This window comes from Filicampus tigris, chromosome 17 (genome assembly GCF_054856515.1).
Source record: "Filicampus tigris isolate MCC_2025a chromosome 17, RoL_Ftig_1.0, whole genome shotgun sequence".
In the NCBI taxonomy this organism is placed as follows: domain Eukaryota; kingdom Metazoa; phylum Chordata; class Actinopteri; order Syngnathiformes; family Syngnathidae; genus Filicampus; species Filicampus tigris.
The window spans coordinates 4,672,363-4,692,326 of record NC_141233.1 but is presented as its reverse complement, the minus strand read 5'-3'; the positions used below and the strand labels follow the sequence as shown (position 1 = coordinate 4,692,326).

The window sequence follows — 19,964 nt, the reverse complement described above, 5'->3', positions numbered from 1 at the left end:
TTAACCGACCGACGTAGCAACCATCACATAAATGACAATGACAGAAGAAAACCTCTAGTTGTTCACGTTCTAATTGTTGAAGGTAGTTAGTTTGTAGCGTTCTTGAAAATATTTTAAGCTTCATCATGAAGCGTGAACTACATTTAGCGAGAAAACAAAGTAACTGTAGTTGACTGAGCATTTTGTCAACACATTTTTTCAGACGTTTGTGTGTTTATCTCGTGGGAATGCAGGTCCTTCAGGTTGAGACCAGCAAAAGAGATCTGTTGAAATAATGACAAGGACGACGCTTGACAGAAAACACTAGATTGAGATGGATAGAGCGAGGGGTTGAACAAGGTCAAACTGATGGAATTTAACACTGCATTAGAACACTGAAGGCACACAAAAAAACAATAGTACTGACATGACTTCAGAGTTTGTGTAGTCAGAAGGCAAACATTCACCTCTGCTGGCATCTGCCACTTCGACTTCGACTGAATCTGTGGAGCTCTTCTGTCAGTCATCCAAGCCTGCCACACAAATGCACAAACACAAATGCACCCCCCCCAAAAAAAAAAAATCCCCCCCCACACACACACACAGACTCAAGACTAGTCAAGAGGAGAAACAGTTTCAGGCGTTGAGGCTTGAAGTCGGGGACACAGTCAGCTAGAGCAAGCACACGGTGCAGCAGCAGCAATATTGCACAGTCGACATTTGCATTTGGAAGAGATTTTCTCTCTGGATACTCAATCACTCAGATACACTGGAGAGAAGGATGATAAAGTCCAGTTGGTTCTATGTCAAGTTCAAATATAACGAGAAGGTAAGTCCATATGTTCTTTTTCACTTTTTTATGCCTCATACCGTTTGAGCTCACAGTGTCTTGGCAATTATGAATCCATCTACTATTGAGGGCTCATAAAACTGTTGAAAAATGTAGTCATGCATGGAGAGTCTTTTAAGACATTATTTTATCTTTGTCAGTGCCTGTTTATTCTTAGCAGATATTTGTCAGCCTGTGGTGAAGTGAAGATTAAAAACATTCTTTGTGTTATTTCACCCTTGAGAGTAGTAACTCTTGGGTGCCCACAGTGCTTTTTTTTCATATACATCCACATTATTTTCATTACAATATATCTTTAAATACTTAACATCTTTTTGTATTTTTATGAAAATATTGTGTTTTTAAGATGCTGTTTTTGTGTGACAACAAAACTTCAAAAACGGCTGATGCTATTTATTTTTTAAATATTTTCTAGAACATGTAATAACATATACCACTAATTAAAAAAATCCCTGAACATAATACCACATCTTAAAAACCACAGCCATGTGTTGTTACAGTTGATACAGCTTTAATGCAGTACTTGAATCACGTGTCTGAACTTCAGAAAGTGTTTGCAATCAAATTGAGTCTGCTGGGAGACAGGTCCTCATTAGCAATTTGTGTATTGTAGACATTACATTATGAGAGCCGCTGGCACTTTCTTCATGTTTGCTGCAGTGCTATTGGTGAAGATGGCTACGGTTGCCCTTCTCTTAAGCCTGTTACACTGTCATGTAGCGAGTGAGGCAGTTAATCAGCCCAACATCCGCCACGAGCAACCATTCAGTCAGTCAGTGAGCTGTCATTAATCTAGGCTGCTGGTCATGCCTCAAACATGTCTGTAACATGACTATCAGTTTTGGTCATGACCGCTTCCATTCATTCAATTAGCCTTTTAGCATCCTTCCTCTGCCCTGCAGTATCGACAAAGCTAGGTGGACTTGTGCTCGCTCTCATTCATGCCTGACCTCATACAGTTGAAGTGAGAAATTCGGGTCGGTGGAAAACATTTGACTTGCTCCAGTCATTGTTTACTAATCATGTGTTAAATGACCTACTAGGAGCCTCTGAGATTCTCTGCTTTTATGTAATGCAGATCTTGTAAGTGAACCACCTCTGTGAGGATGGTCAGCAGATGATTTTTGCTCAAGATCCCACTGCCAATGCTGAGATGTCACATTTAAGAGAAACTCAGCCAAGTAACGGCAGTTGGAAGACAAGTCAAAGCAACCATGACAACAAGTACTTGCCGGCAGTATCTGGTGTAAAAGTAGATGGAGCTCAGCGCCATGCTTGCATTCCTTCCAGTCACTTTGAATCCCTTCCCCATCTGGCTTACAATAAGCGGAAAACATTTCCATTTCACATTTGATCAGAATAAGATGCGAGGAAAAAACAAGGGCGTCCAAAAAAAGCAATTGTCAGTAATCTTAAAGCAGCTATTACAGTTGAGTTTGGTATAGTTCATAATGTTAGAGGTATACTCCAGTCTTGCTTTTGTTTTTACTGCAGGGTCCATAAATGTAAATGGCATGACAATATGAACAATGTGGCATTATTTTGCAGCAGGAACTTGACAATGAATTAGCAACATGTGTTTCGTCCCAGCCAATAATTGGTAAAAAAAAATAATCAGAAAAATAATAATGTTAGTTTGTATCCTTCCTTCAAGGTGGCCATTTCTGTTTTGCCTCCGGACTTCCCGGTTAAATTACTAAAATGTGTCAGTGTTTATGTGGGTCTGAATACATCAGAGGAGAAGGAACGTTTATGTAGCCATCTGCTTCTCCTGCTCCAAGCTGTCTGGCCTCAGGAGCAGCCAGTCTGTGTAATTGTGTGTGATTGACAGGCACACTTTCAGCAGCATGCCAGTAGGAAGTGACCTTAAACAAGCACTGCCATTTCTGACTGAATGCTTGTCTTTCCTGTTGGCCCTTCCTCCCTCACTCGCTGAAGGGAAAGGGTGAAAGGAGCTCAAAGCTGGGTGGCTTCTGGGTCAAGAACTCTGGGTCATCGTGTCTGGGGAAAGAGTAATTGCTATCCTTGTGTGTGGGTTTATGTCCTAAAGTGAGGGGGCAAGAGAGGGAGGGTGTCTGGAAAGTTGGTTACATTCCTCTGAGTGGAACAACAACACTGCAGTCCTGCTCACAGCTTTTTATCCTCTAAGTTGGTGCCAGGACCCCCCAGTGTGCCAACTCTGGAGTTGCAGACCCACAGAGGGCGATCAGCGACCTGATTCACACTGGACTAATTTAATCAAAGACATACTGAGAACTGGCTTGTCTGCATTCAGAGAACTGCATGCCCATTGTGAATGATGCTTTAATGTGTGTACATGTTTTATTCCCTCAATTTTTTTTTAATATCACCAGTGTGGGAACACCTTTGATGTTTTTGTAACTTGTTGTATTCCATGCAAAATCTTAGCGATTTGACTGACACAGTTCTCTCCAAAGTTGGATATTGACCTATTGGTTTGTCACATTGTTTCATAGTATCACAGTGGCTAATGAATTTAAATGATTTTCAGATGTGAAATGAGACAGTGACGCTAACCCAATGCGACTTGTCAATCCAGACAAATATAGTATTTGTCACACATCAGGTAACACCTAAGAACCACAAGTTTTGTGGTTATTCCTTTTGGAATTAAATCTGTGTAGTTCTAAGATTGGAAATTGCTATATTCAGTAAAAAAATATTTCATAGGTCTCAATTGTAGCGCATGACCACGGGATTCATGGAGACCAGCTAGCGGACGCAACGACGATGAGAGTTTTACCTCAAATAGTTTGAGCACATTTATATCAAAGGCATGTTTCAAACATGGGGCACTTCACATTAATGAGTAGGCTACTCAAGAAATAGTTCTCAGTTTCAAAATGTTGAGTGACCCCTGAGTTAAAGTAATTTGTGGGTCGAATTCGATTGGCTGACATTATCTTCATTGTTACAAACGGTCATGCATATTTGCATGTTGCCAAATCTGCCACACCAAATGGCAGGTCTCTGCTTTGATGCCGATATCTTTTGTCCAGCATACCAAATAAGATGTGTTCATACAAAGCAGGGCTGCAGATTGATGTCTATTTACTGTGCATGTGACTGACTTTGTTGAAACATAGTGGTCGACTGTAATTACTATAATGACAGCAAGAAGCAAGAGTGCGGGGTGTAAGTTATCATCAAGGGAGAGTGATTGCAGGGTTTGATGTCAGGGTGAGACATAGTGCGGAAAACTCTTACATGGTTTTGTTTGAAACAAAAACAGAAAGTAGGTGGGAGGAGCTATAGAACACCACACGTGTACATTCCTATTGCTCATTCTGCTCAAGGAAAGTAGAAGTTGAAGAATATAAACTTTCATTGAGTGATTCCATTGGGAGACTGTTGGAGAAGGTGCCTCAAGGTATATAGCTCAAGTGTGAATATGTTTTCTGCTTCAGAGGTTAGTCTATCACTGCCATCCTAGTAGCTTATGTTATTCTGGCCTACTCGAGAAATAGCATATGTGTTGATCTGCATGAAAGCTTTATCCCTCTGCCAATCCATCCATGCATGAAGGACTTAAATGAGAGTTTATTGGAGCCGTTTTAGCCAAGGCAGTTTAAATGATTTATGCCTAAAAGCTGGAGCAGTAAGAGGCTTACAGGACTCTTGACCCTCGGGATGCTTGTCACAAAGCGGGATCCATCAGTTTTTTTTCCCCCCTCTCCAGAAACGCTTACTTACTTTACAGACACATCCAAATTCCAGTGGGGCGCTCCACAGCTTGCTGAAAGGATTACAGATAAATCCCTGCAAACTCCAGATGTTTTCCCAGGCAGCACACAGCAAGGAAACATAGCCCATCCCCTGTAAACATCTGTCTGACAAAACCTTGACGACAGAGAAGACAACAGAAGCTTAGAAGGAGAAAAGTGGCTTGACGAGTTAGATTTACAGTCTGTTCGATTTGTTCATGAAGCATTAAGTGGCTTTGCAAAGCATCGTGTGTCCCTGCTTTTGCTAAGCTTTAAAGTGGATGAAATATTTGCTGGATAAACAATTGTAGAGTTTGACAAGGCAAGGCGATGATGAAAACTTATGCTGAGCTACTCATACAACCGTTTCTACAAATCACCAGGAGTGAAAAAATATAAACATATATAATGTAAACGTATACTTCTAGTGCCCTGGCCTCTGCTTTCCTTGCTTACATGTAGACGATCAATGGGAATTTTCACACCTCCTTAACCTCCAAAGGTCCAACAGTCCCATTACCGCGACGTCGATATGTTGTAACTCTGCTCTTGGCTAATTGGCGTCACATTTTGTTTGACCTCTCTGTCCCTCTGCAATTTACACAGCACACTGAAGTAGAACACTCGGGCATTCATAGCATGATAAGGCTTTGTTTAAAGGGGTTATGATGAGTAGATTATTAGGCAGAGGAGTGCATCGCCTCATGGTCTTTGGCTTGGAGAGAGGAGGTGCTGACCAGTGTCTGGATCACTGAATAATTGCAGGCCAGAGAGAACGCAAGAGCACGAGAAAGAGAGAGAGAGCGCCGTCTGTGTAGCCACTAGGGAGAGGCCTGACAGATGGATGCAGCGAATGACTGCGTGCCTAGCCGACTGGAAAGGCAACTTTCACCCAAACAGACTCTCCTCTTAGTCAACCTAGATTAATATTGAAAATATGACGCTGTCAAATCTTCACAATTCAAAGTTGATGTTTAATTCAAAGATTACTTTGCTTGAGGAAAAACAGCAAAATTAGCAAGAAATTTTACATTTCCTCTATTGTGTAATACAATTTCTACCTCGTCATGCAGGAGTGTTTTTCAGAAGCATTCCCCTAACAAGAGGTAGAACTTTTGTTTTTTCTCATTAAAATAACATGCCAGAATTGGAATATACCGTGCATATAAAATAATAAGCTTTAACACCAAAAACATTAATTTATTCAAAAAATCATGAGTAAATAAATAGTCACTGGCATCCATGCTGAGGGCCTTAGTGTAATTCCTACTCACTGGCAGTGTGGATATTAGTTTGAAGGTCCAATGTGTCTGCCTTTCATTCGAAGTCATCTGAAATAGGCTGAAGAGTTTAAGCGCAATATGAAAAGGATGGATGAACGTGATGAAAATACAGACATGGGAACTAACTTCAACCAATTATTGTTTGCAAACTAGATTTACCAAACGCCATATTGGTATGGTATTTAAGTACACAAATGCAGCTTTTTATTCTACTGTCGGGCCTTCAAGATAAAAAAAAATCCATCCCAGATCTGTGGGCGCCATCTAATTAATTTGTGATTAGACAAGGTGCAACTGGGGAGAAGGGATTAATGGAATCCTGTCAACTTACTCAAATTGTTTTAACACAAACTGCTGTAAAAGATTACAAATAAAAGTAAACCACAGGTTATTACCATTTAAATAAAGCTTTGCTCATCCTTAATAGCAGGGTTCTTCAATCAAGACGCACAAGTAGTTACATTCTCACTGAGCTGAGGTTTCACAAGATATCATCAAGTCATATTCATTCATCACAGTGAACCCCCATTTATTGCATGGAATACAGTAAATTCAGACCAAATTGTGATAAGTGAAAATCTCCACTATAGAGAGGCAATATTTTAATAATAATAATAATAACAATTTGACTCCTTCAACACAGTTTAAACACACTTAAATGTATTGAAACACATCTAGACTTGTTAAAACAGTTTTAAAGTATTTCTTAGCACCTGTTCTCGCTTGCGCAGTTGTCCAAATAAAATTGCTCCAAGCTGTTTACCTGTTTCTTGCAACCTGGCAACCATTTCAGGGTGTGCCCCGCCTACTACCCGTAGACAGCTGGGATAGAATCCAGCAGGCCTGTGGCCCTCGTGAGCATAAGCAGCTTGGATAATGGATGGATGTTTATCTGTTGCTCATAATTGTGTTCTTTGCAAAACTGACACATACAGCAAAATATAATTAAACACTGTATGTTAAACCAGAATGTTTACTAAACTTTTCATTTTGTCTGAAGAAAAGTCTTTTAGCTTCTCCTTCTAGTGTGTCACCCAATTCGTGCTTAGACTGACTATGAGCATTTTGTGCGTTGGCGCCAATTTTCTAGGTTTTGGGCAGCATCCCGTAATTCTCATTTTGAACTGAATTGCTGCAAATTTCGCATAAAAAGATTTTTCTCTGCACGCCTCCCGCTGTAGTTCCTGCGATCCTTCTGCTGAGGCTCAAAACTCTTCTCATTTTCCTTTTCGAATATAGTGTCCCAGGAATTTAAGTTGTCGCCTTTCAGTGGTCATGAGCCGTTGTCTATCTGTGTTTTGACACCTCCCGTGCATCTCTTCCAGTAGACCTCGGTGCTTGCACGATGGCACAACGTGGTACTGCACTGAATGTGAGCAACTCTAACTTAGCACTTGCCTGTGTGTTATCAACCCCTGTTTAAAAAGATCACCTAAAAAAATATTGCAGGGACACAAACATTTTGAAGCGTGTGTACAGAGTTTTTGATTCGATTGGACATGAAAGAAAACTATTACATTCTATGTTCTATTTTATGAATTCATTGCTTAGGAAACGTGCACCTGACTTTGGATTTATTAGCTTCTAAACACAAATTGGAGAGTCACCCTGACGGTGGCTTTAATTCCCACACAACTCAGTAGAAATGTTCAGCACCTTATTTAAAGCCACATGCAGACAGTATGTCTTTCTGTTCAGAATAATTCCTCTAGGGATCATTACCTTCTGGTAAATTCCTCCAGGAATGGGGTGCCTGCTGTCTGCTCCCGAGACTTGAGCAGCTCCAGTCATAGCCTGCTGGATGACTGGGCACAGCGATGGTTGCCATAGTTGGACTGATTTGCATGGGCAAGCCATGATATCCTGGCTCAAAGAAGCCTCTGTTGTCCCATGCACATGCTCACATGCCGGATGGCGTCACTTCACACCGACTACACATAAACAGAGCTACGGTCAGGCAACATGAGCTATGAGAATGTGACGGATTTGTGAGAGGATGGATCAAATGCTCAGAGACTGCTAAAGAGCAACATTTAACAATGAGTTTTTGTTTAAATGTAAACTTGTGTAACTGTCTGACTAGGTCCAATAAAACATCTCTTTTCAGAAGCCTTCCTCGTGGGATGTGTGTGTATGTGTACGGTATATTTTTTGCTCAAAATCTGTGTAACTTTGCCAGCATTGAAAACATTAGAACCACATGGCACGTATAAAAGCTTTATAGAGTCCCATCCAAAGGTATTGGAAGACATTCAAGTTCCAGATCAAAAGATGAACATGAGACAAATGTTCAGAATTCCAACTTTTATTTCATGGCATTTAAACAACTGAGGACAGTGCACCTTTTTGAGGACCAGACATGACTAAATTAACTTCAAGTGAATAACATTTCATATCTGGTGGCATAACCCTTACTTGCACCAACTGTATCACCCTGCGACTCATTGGCTTCACTAGACTGTTGCAATGTTCATTTGAAATGCTTTTCCAGGCCTATACTGCAGTCACTTTCACTTCTTGTTTGTTTCTGCTGGTTTCTCCCTTCGGTCTCCTCTTCGGGAGGTTCAATACATGCGCTATTGGGTTAAGGGCTGGTGAATGACTTGGCCAGTCTACCTTTCCCCCCTGATGAAGTACTTTGTTGTGTTGGCATTGTATTTTGGGTCATTGACCTGTCTGTAAATTGTAAAACACACTGTCAACACAGCAAAGGACTAATGTGGAAGGTCTTAGACGGGCCAAGTCAATCCTTTTGTTTCATATTCATGTTTTGATGGAAAATCCAAATGTCTTCAGGATACAACAAAAGCAAAGGAATTCACCTTGTTGTTACAATACTTTTGGAGAGGAGTGTATGTGAAAGTGTGTGAGATAAAGATTTTCTGTCTGTTTTTGAGGTTAGTGTTCAGTAAATGGGCAACAGAAAATCCCCTTTTAGCATTCCACAAAATAATTCTGCAGTCCATTGGTCAGGCTGACTTTTCTCTTCCCTAAAACTTTCCTTGCAATGCAGGGGTTATGTGGCGGTTACGTGGGGAAGAGCAGACCAGAGATGCATGCATATCAAAGAGAGCTAGCCATCTGTCAGCGCAGCCAGCAAACAGCTGGTTGAGAAGATGCAAGAAGTTTGAACAAAGACTGACAAGATGGAAGATGACAGGAAACAGATTTCGCTCCCTTTTTACCCCTCATGCTAGAGAATCTGACCATCAGATTGCTGTGATATATTCAAGTCTCCAGATGCTGCCTATCTTCTGCTCCTCTCAGCTCATCTTATCTCCCCTCATCATCTTGCCATCCTGCCCTTCCTAGCATCTTTTTTTTGGGGGGGGGGGACTTGTCTCTTTTGCTTGCTTTTCCTGCTCTCGTTGTGACACCCTTAGCATAAATGATGGCTTTGTTAACTCACTCTTAGACTTGCTATCTCTCTCCCAATGTTTCTCTTCACTCGTTTGTTCATTTGCATTTTTACTCATTTTTTCGCATTTGCATTTCTGGTGGATTCAGTAAGGAAAATGTCAGTACACCGCACGCAGGCAAACACAATTTCTATTAGAGTTGATAGAAGCAAGCATGAAACGCATTAACACATGGATTGGATAATTATACTAATTATGATTACATTTCCTCTGTGTATTTTTTACTATGGTTTTTGTGTGACCTAGATATTCCATTTAGTGAATTATTCAGCTTTAGTAAATTGACCTTCTGCAGCTTAAGTAGATACACATCTCTCCGCTTATTAGCACAGATAAATGAAGCACTGTGAGTGGTGTTAAGTACATTTTTAGGAAATTAGCACGCAGGGCCTTATGTTAATTAGTGTTGAAGTGAAAGCCTCCTTGCATTAGGTTTGCTTTCTCTACTTTACACAGTCTGTTCCCCTTTGTGCCTTTTTGCACTGCGTTGTTAATTTGAACAGAAAATTCCATCTGCTTCTAAATAGGGCAGTGGTGCACACTAGCTGCAATCATTAGGGCCATTTTCTGCCATCTTAAAGTTGCTGAAATGCTGGTAATGGAGGGAAAGCGTGAGTGCTTTTGTCATCGCTCGTTATCCACTGCATGATGTGTGACATTGGCCAGTGTAATACTGTAATGGCCTTAATTATCTAATCACACTAATATGTGGCTGCTGCTCCTGGACATGACAAGGGCAAAGTGAGCTAATAAACAGTGATTACTGTCATTTGAAGTCAGCACACAGAGGTGGTGGAATGTTAGCTGCGGGGGGAAGACTGTTTCCCCACTCTCATCCTTCCTCTTGGGTATTTTGTGCTTGACAGACAAGGGAAGCATGGCGGCGGTGGTGAAAGGTCAGCTGGTGCTTGCACACAAGTGATGGAATGACAGGGAGAGAGAGGTATCAAAGACAGAGAAGCAGAGAGAGAAAGAGCTGTCTTCTACAGATCTTTCTCCCTTACGTTGGTTTGGATTGACAAGCTGTCAACTGAGCCGGCTTGTACTCAGTGGAACAAAGAGTAGACGAGGCAGAGCTTCACTCCTACCTTCCTTCCTTCTTCCTCTCACCCATATCACAAAAATGACATAATTCGGTCGACTTGCTGACAGTCTAGTAAGATGTAGACTATATGGACACAAGTATGAAGGCACATTTTTTTACAGAAGTTATTGTCACTTAGAGGGGGCATCAAGTCCCTTGATTCTGTCCGAATCCTAAATTCTCAGAACTGTTAAAAGTCCCTGACCAACTGATGTCGACTCGGCTAGGTTAAGGTTTATTTTTTTAGGATTAGGGGTGGTCAGTTTTTCACGATAAAATAATCCGGTGGAATACTGCAAACCAACACATTGAATTCATCAGGTGAATTGAGACATGCTACCAAACAACAACAATGGAAGGGAGTGAGGTTTTCTGTATTCATTTTCAAAATTTATTTATTCTTTGGTTCACCAGGCAAGGCAAATTGAGAACAGTTTCTTATTTACAATGCCAACCTGGAGATAATTTATGATTCAGTGTCTTGCCCAAGGACACTTTGACCACGGATGGTCAGAGCTGGGATTCAAACCACTGATTCTTCAGTAACTGGATGAATCGCTCAACCAAATGAGCCACAGCCATATTTATACTATACAAGACTTACTTTATTTTTTGGACTATAAGGCACTCTTAAAATCCTTACATTTTCTCAAAAATTCACAATGTGCCTTGTAATGTGGTGCATCTTATGAATGATTGTGGGCTTTTCAGTTTCAGAATCAGAATAATTTATTAATGGCCACACAACAGAGTTGGTGGCATTTGTTTTCATTACAGCAGTGACCGATAATAATAATTTCATCTTCATATAATCTATGATGATAATAAATGGATGACCGAGTTTGGGCTGTATGGCACACATGCTGCATTTTATGCATGATGCCTTACTTTTTTCTCGTTGACAAATGCACAAGATAGTTTGTCTATGCACAAGACAAGAAACCAAGTTCCTGAGTCGTTTCAATTTGGTGTCATAAAAACCTGATTGGGACATCCCTACAAAGAATCTTGGGAAATGTAGTCCTGTGAGCTATTTCTGGCGATGTGTTTTCAATGTCACAATGTGGGACAATAACATTGCGTTTTGTGCAACCGAACGGTAAACATGAAGTTAAATTCCTTCTTATTTATCAACAGATGGATTATTAATATTGTCCATCTGTTGATTACTATCAGAGGCATCACAACAGATTGTGTTTATGACAGTATAGCACATATAAAGCAATCATACAGTTTGCTCATCCTTGTGAATTTAACCGTTTTTTTTTTTTTTAGTCCTGATGCACAATGTAATAAAATGTTTGCTAGGTGGGTCATGACACAGCACATTGGGTTGTTGTTTTTCAATCCCGGACATTTCTTTTCTCTAATGAAACCCCCTGATTTTTTTTTATTTTTTATTTTTTATTATCTGCCTGTCTTTATGGCTGAGCCAAACTGGTACTGAGGTAGGGCACAGCAAAGAAAATTTCATTTAAAGTCTCTATTTGCACTGTTTGTGCCTTGGAGATGAATGTTTGTGTCTGAGATTTTTTTTGCGTTGATTTTTTTATGCACCGTCTCGAGGCTATGAAGGCCTCATTTCACAGTTCCCCAGAGACCAGTTAACCTCACATTTCCTCCCCAAGGGCTCCGCTGAGGACCACAGCAGTTGTTTGTGTGCATGTATGTGCGTGATATATGCCTATGTGTGTGTGAATCCTTTGCTTCTTCTGTGGAGCAGACTTTCTATACGGTAGTCGGCTGCTCTGATAACCTCCATTCATTATTCAGCCGTGCTTGGGCTGTAGCACAGCCCCCGTAGCACCACAGAAATAAAACAAGGTTAAGATTTGGCAAGGAATGTGTCTCAGTGGATCAAGTGATGGGGAAGGGTGGGGTTAGGTTTTGAAGATGGGGGGCCTTTATCTGCCAACCATCTTTTATTAATTGCCCTGGTGCTTAGACTGCGAGGTTCTCCGTGATTATTAATGCATGTGCGGAATAACGTATTTACATGTTCTCATGCATTATGCATCTGCGGGGAGGAGGCTACGGTGTTGTGGAGGACCCTCTCCTCTGCCCACAGGTCCTGTGTTTTCTTTTCTTATTTTGTGTGCATATCTGTGTGCGAGGTGATTTGAATGTAGCCACAGCACGCTTTCCACTCGCTACCCTGCCCCAACAAGAAGGCAAAGTCACATCAGACAACAAATTGTTACTGACATAGACTGCTTAGTATCTTTGAGCGTCTGGCTGAGATTGGCAGGCATTTTGGATGAGGCTCTAATCAGTTGTAATTGCCGAGGGAGTCTGCTTTGCTTGTGAAGCACTAAGTAACCCTTTTTTTATCATCATCTTCTTAGAGAATATCTTAGCAATTTGCAATTACTTTAGCACTGTTTCCGCAAGCGCTACTCTACAGAAAATTACTATTTGTGTTTTCCATTGCAAGAAGATGTTAGGTGTACTAAAGTAAAGGATCCATGTTACCATTAGTTCCACTTTTTGTCACCAGTAATATTGATATCGTGGTGGAGACAGGGCGAGACACAGCAATCCATTGATTGGTCGACAGGCGATGGTCAAACTCGTGCGACAATGCGATTGCAAGGCAATCAGAATACTGTATAGCAGACAAGGGTTGCAAACTCTCTGAAAAATAAATAAGGGACGCCTTATTGGAAGAGACCTGGCTGCCTTCAACCTTCCTTGCGTGACTTTTTTTTGTGTGTGTGGGTGAAACAAATTTTAACTATTTAAGCCAGAGTTGGCAGCACGGTGGTAAACTGGTTGGTACATCCGCCTCAGTGCAGAGGTTGTGGGTTCCTTCCTTTGCATGTACTCCCCGTGCCTGCGTGGGATTTCTCCAGGTACTCCGGTCTCCTCCCACATTCCAAAAGCATGCATGGTAGGTTGATTGAACGCTCTAAATTGTCCCTAGTTATGATTGTGAGCGTGAATGTTTGTTTGTCTGTGTGTGCCCTACGATTGGCTGGCAACCAGTTATGGTTGCCCGTAGACAGCTGGGATAGGCTCCAGCACGCCCGCGACCCTTGTGAGGATAAGTGGTTTGGATAATGGATGGATGGATGAACATATGAAAAAGGTATCCAGAAATGTAATTTAATACAAACTAACACAATTTGCTTATCAAAATATCTCGAAAACAATAAATAATGAGCAGAACATTCGTAACTTATGAACAGCTCAATGCCACATTATGTGGAGAGCTTGTTTTTCAATTTATATTCTTCTTCTGAGATCTTGCTGCAGCGAGGAGCGGTTTGTCTTTGACTGCTGCAGAGTAAAACTCTGAGGAAGACATGTACCTCGATCAATAAGATAACCGGATTCTGTATCGTCATCCTCGTGTATGAATGTGCTCTCAGCTCATTGGTCACAGAGCAGGGGATGTCCTAGGACTGTTACCGTAAGTTGTAATATAAAGGGAACTGTTGTTCATTAATTCCATCGACATTTTACTGACTACTTTTTACTTTCATGATACTACGGGAAAAAGTGCGTCCCTTTACAACTCAATACGGGATGTGTAATTACTTTTCTAAATACCGGACGTTTTTCAAGGGACCGTTGGTAACCCTACAGAAAAAATCAATTCTTCAACTTGTAAACAGTTGCAGGCAAGACAATAAACTAGTACAGCAGTCTTCAAAGTATGTGGTGGGTCTCTCAGAGGAAAGTAAAAAAAACAAAACATTTATTACAATAACAACATTGTATTGTGTGACCTTTTATGTTCTCCAGTTTTAAGGTCACCGTCAAACATTTTCTTAAAAAAAAAAAAAAAAAAATATATATATATATATATATATATATATATATATATATATATATATATATATATATATATATATATATATATATATATATATATATATATATATATATATATATATATATAGGGTTGTGGGGACAAAGTTTGTGTCCTGGTTCACACAGACCTAGAAAAATAACAGATTTCTGTAATAGGTACAATAACACTTCGCAGCGCGTGACTACAGGCATGTACATCGAGTTATCCTACCCATTAGTGTCCAAAAACTAGTCTTTTAATACCCTCTATCATTCAATAATGTGCACGGGTTTACAAATCACGTGTGTACGTAGCAGTGCAGTAAGTGTATATGTTGCTTGAGAAGTGTAAACACTGTGTCCCTCTGGTATGGTGTTATTAATTGATGTAGCGATTAGCATTTGGCCTTCTCAACACGAGTTGTTTATTGTTACACACGCCACATTGGTTAACATCATTGAAATGCAAACATGGCCTTATATGCTTTCCACACATTTTTGTAAACCCATGCGTCAGTCCCAGGTTGCCAAAGCCATGATGGCTGGGAAAACAACTAAAGTAAATCTTGGCCTCTGGCTGGCTTGAGTTGACATTTTGCTTCCGTTTGGTCAGAAGTGCTGCTGATTGATCAAGTCAAAGCTAGACTCCCCCGTTGGCCTGTTCACCTCTCTGATAGATGGGTTAGAGAATCAGTCGTGGCTGCAGTTGTTGTATTTCCAACAAGAAGTCAGCTCAATGCACCAGAGAGTTCCTATCTTAATTTTTTTTGTTTGTTTTAATCCTCCTGTTGTTATAATAAATCCATACCCAGCTGATTCTCATAATATTGACTTTTTAGCCACACACCTCATACTGTAAGTGAGCAATTTGTGTCCGATTATTTCTGTGCTGATTGCAGTGTGTTGTATTTGTAATGAATTAACAGTTTGTGTTGTTGGTCATTATGCTGCCTGCTCCCTTGTACCAGAACCAACACCCATATAATTAGAATCGATTTAGTTATAACTTCATTAATCACACTGTTGAATCCATGATACTTGCTGATGATTCACACTGTTAGCGCTGTGAGCGCTAATTTGTGTGTGTGTGTGTGTGCGTGCGCGCGCGTTGTGTGTGCATGCATGCGCATCGGCGTGTCCGTGCATGTCTGCTAGGTCATTAGTGGCCAAAAAAAGGAGTGATCAGCCATGCGTATAAATTGTATTAAATTTCTTTTCTAGTCAAGTGTCATCACATTCACTGAGTTTAAAATGTATGTTGCAACACAGAAACATTCCCAACAACAAAAATGCCCCACATAGTTTTTAACATAACACATTTTTTTCCGCCCCAACCTAATGTGAGGTTTATTCCTCACCTGCTCCAAACAGCATTTTTAAAGGTTTTCATTGGTTAAAAAACAGTATGTGTAGAAGCGTTTTTTACATGAATGATATTTTAAATCTGAAATATAATTAATGTTTAAATGTGTTGTTTTGAAAAAGAGTCTGAAAAATAGCCATGCACATTATTATTTTCTTCATGATAAAGATCACAAATTATAGTATACATCTTTTAGTGAGTGTAATACTGATTTATTTCTGATGTCTCAGTCCAGTGGGTCATTTCCAAATGTTACTATAAAAAGGTGAATTCAGTTTGAAATGTATTATTCTATTACAACAGGCTAATATGGAAAAAGCTCATTGAAGAGTCTGCATTAAAGCAGTTGCTTATGATGGATAGTCTGTGAGACAGGTCGTCTCAGTGGTCAAATACATTTGTTAAAGGGGAAGGCAACCCAAATATATATATTTTTTCAAGAATATGTTCTATTCAAGCCCATTAGTTGAAGCAAGTCATTCTGATTAATATTGCGTTTGTGTAATAAGAGTTATTAATGCATCAGTTTTTTCCGACTACCAATTTCTACAAACTACCAGTAGCACCACTAGTCTGGTAAAAACTGTGTATCAATTTATATTGACTCTTTGTGTTGCGTTTAAACCAAACAGCCAAGCTAAAAACAGTGTGCATTATGAAGCTCCCACTCCTGAGAGCACAAGTACTAAGCACTTTCTGTTTTCGTGCTTTGTGAAGTCCCTTGACTCATACCTAGAATGTAAATAAAACATGGTGTAATGGTGCATGTTAAAGGCACATTTCCTTTGATAGCTGCTTGCCTCTGTTTATGGTAATAAAAAGGTTCTATAAGAAGGCAATCACAGCAACTGTTGTTCTCTTCAGGTGTATTCATCCTGAAGAGTGTTGAAGTGTGTTGTGAGTGTGTGCACATCTCTTTGCTTCGCGTCGGAGAAAACAAAGGCGTCTCTGGCTCATGCGGGCACTGATTGCAGTCATTAGGATGCACAAGCGCTCCCGGTGTTATGAGCCCGTGGCTTGCATAGAAGCACAAGTTGCCTGTTTTTTTTTTCTCAATATATTTATTGATTTTCCACAGTTTTACACCGATAGAAACATATGAAACGTACTCATATATTCAACCTATTTTTCATTAGAGCAACCATGTAAAATGTTGGCAATTAGAAGAGGGAGAGGGGGAGGGATTCCTTTTGCACCTAGTCCGCCTCGTGACAGCCACCGTTGATTTTTGTTTACATTTTAGTTTATAAAATGTGACAAAAATGAGTGTTTGGCTGTGAGAAGTAAAGGAGTTTGTTCGACATTCCTAAAGATGAAACTATTTGCCTGAAATAGTTGGAATTTATTTTTGGGAGGATGCAACAGACTGTCCAGCAGCTTTTTGTCTCTGATCGTCATTTCTCAGAGGACTGCCTGGTGAACCATGGCCAGTACCAATGTGGATTAGCCGGGAGATTAAACCTTAAAACTGGCACAATTACCGCAATCAAAACTGATGGAGAGGCCAGAGTTGTAAGTAAATCAAACTTGTAAGTAAATTATGGCATAATATTAGTTTAATATTATAATATTAGTTTTAGAAATAAAACAATGACTTTACTTTTTGGTTTTGCCTCTCATTAAATATGGTTAAGGAACGCTAGCAAAATAGTTCATGTCAAAGTCAGATGGAAATCAACACCATCAATGAATTAAACATTAATGACAACTACTGCATGTAAAAAATATGCGCATCAATTTACGTTTAAATGTATTAAACGTTTAAAAGTTAAAAGTCAATGATAACTACTGTATATTGAAGGTTAATTTTGTCCCGACTTTGCGACACTCTTAGCATTTGCCTTTACAGTATTGCCTAATTTATACTGCTAATAATCTGTTTTTGTGTGCGATTTTCTCTATTCTCTTTTTTTCTCCATCGGCCCCCTCTCAAAGTCTCTTCTGTCCAACTGTATCAGCCAATAAAGATCTATCACAATATAAGTAATCTCTTCGCAAGTCAAACTCCCTGTTATACAGAAAAATGTTTCCAACATAAAATGGTATTCAGATCCTGACCGTCTCCCTGTCTCTCGCTTAAAGTTGGTTGGAATATAGGCTCCAGCTCAACACTGACCTTAATTAATACAAGTGTTGTATAGTGAATGAAAAGATGATAGGAAACACTTGGGTATTGTGAAAAAAATGGTTGACAATAGAGGCAACATGCACGTATTTAGCTTTATAAGGTGACCTGCGTTTCTTAATTAATAATGATTAATAATTCAATAATGACTGAAACATAGTCCCATTTGGGCTCTCATCATCCTGATAAGTTGTCATGTAGCACCACCAACAGGTCAGCGGGAGGGTGACATGCTGGTGAGTTGAAACTCCCAGTCTGGGAAGAAAGAGAGTGGTGTCTGAACTAAAGCAGCTGCGGCAACCAAATCATCAATCAATCATCTGTGAAAGCTGGAAATAAACAAAAATGTAAAAGAAAAAAAAAACCCTCAGTCACGAACACAGGGAAGAGTGTCATTGGCACTTCTTGTGGGACGGGGAAAGAAAGTGCAGCACATGAGAGAACCGAGCCCTCAGATTCAGATTCAGTCTTTGTTCAGGCGGTGCTGAATTATTTACTTGTGTGTTTAAAAGATGTCCCACGGGGAATTGGGCATTAGCTCTTTGGTGCCTTTCTTGGAGGCTTATAAAGATATGTTTTACTTTTATAAAGTATGTGACGCACATACAGTACAGGCAATTTTAAATGAAAAGTTTTCTTGAAAAAAATCAGAAGAGTAGAAAAACAGACTTGTTTAGTGGGTCCTTCTAAACGAATTGTTTAGCATCATTGTGTTGTCTTTCTTTGTCCCGTGAGACCAAAACACTTCTTACATAAACCTCAATGCTTCCCATCATTAAAAATAAATACCGGTATCCAGCTTTGCCTGTTTAATGTGTTCCTGTGTTTTTTGCATAAACCTAAAATACAATTTGTTTTGTGGATTCAGTACTGTCTACATTAAAGGACTACATTGTCATTTTACAGGTATAACTACTGTTTGTGAGGAGTCAAACAACAATCATGAACTTTATTGAGTCTTGGATGGTGAAAAGCTGCATTGGAACGCCTGGAGGTCATGAATCATTGTAGCACAATACTTCACAACCTTGGCTTGGTTTTATTTTGTACTCAGCACAGTTGTCATTATGTGGGAACTCGCCCGTGTGCTGACTCGTGCACATTTCACAAGGTTTGTTGGGGGCACGGTTTTAGTGTTTTGTCTTCTCTCATGACTATTTCAGTTCACAACACATTGCATACAAGAGAGTCTTATCTTTGATACAAAATGCAGCTTTGCTGTCAAGGTTGGATCAGTGTATTATGGAAGCAGGTTAGTTTACATTAAAGCAGCATAAGTCATAATAAATTCCTCCCCTGGAAATTCCTCCCCGTTATCAGTGAAATGCTAAAACACCCCATCGCACATTACTTTCCAAACAGCCTGTCATTTCTTTTTTGTGTTAAGTCGGACTCAATCATAGTTATTATATGGACAAGGTCTTTTAACTTAAGTTGTCCCCCATTTAATATCTCATTACTTATCTCATATTCTTTCCTTGTTTGGCTGCGTGATTAGCAGTGGCTGAAATGTAATGTGTGCTACATGCCAGCATCAGAAAACCTCTTTCTTCCTATTACGCTTAAAATGCCTCAATTGCAGGTTGATAATGCGGTGCTAGTAGACTGCACAGTTCAAAGCCATTTCAATGCAAAAGCTGTCACGGTTGAACTAAGTGACTTTACTCCCCTCAGTATTTCTTTGATTAAGTGTCAGTGCCATCTTGCTCTGCTTCTGTAAAAGCTTCATCTCATACTGGAAATTTTGTTCTGGAAATTGCCTGTAGGTAAAAGTGCTGAACCTCAGAAAGAGAACCTATTTTTCCTCCGTGAAAATGAATCTCAACCAAACCCCAAAACTCTGGCAAGCCTTGCATGTACATAGTGGCTTATTCAATGAGATAATATTTTGTGAGTTTATAAAAAAAAAAAAAAAAAAAATGTTGTGGATTTGCGTGTTTTTCATACTAGTAACTACCACAGTGCATAAAATAGACAGAATGATATGAAGTAAGCCATGGTACACTTGCTGATGCACAAGCACCGGCAATGGTTTGCAAAGTTGACGTGTTCAATAAAGAATGTCTCATTATGTAAATAACGGGCATTGAAGCAAGTCAGTGATTTCTCTGATACGGTTGACATATTTACACGGCAGTTTGGTATTGCGATGATATGCTTTGATGTATAATAATTGGTGAAGTTCACCCAAATCATTTTTTTGTCATCATTTTGGCTCAGTCAACAAAACTACACTCGAATTTTTGTGTAGTTTGATTGTTAAATTCATTTCTCTTCTCGGGAGATGGAGTGTTTTTTTTATTCCTTTCCCCAGTGCCACAACCAGGAATGACGATAGGGA

The 19,964-nt window shown here is 39.8% G+C and overlaps 1 protein-coding gene across 11 annotated transcripts in view; it reads left to right on the top strand.

Annotated features, from left to right (window-relative positions):
- The window catches only part of auts2a (activator of transcription and developmental regulator AUTS2 a), a 347,206-nt gene that overhangs the window by 91,364 nt on the left and 235,878 nt on the right, over positions 1–19,964 (top strand). For 3 of the 11 annotated variants that reach the window (XM_086012062.1, XM_086012059.1, XM_086012058.1), the window contains exon 1: positions 644–808. The exons of the other annotated variants lie outside the window; for them this stretch is intronic. In XM_086012062.1, the coding sequence (XP_085868188.1) occupies positions 761–808 (48 nt within the window). In that variant the 5' untranslated portion in view covers positions 644–760. Of the gene's footprint in view, positions 1–643; positions 809–19,964 lie in introns of those variants that run through there. 11 annotated transcript variants of the gene reach the window in all.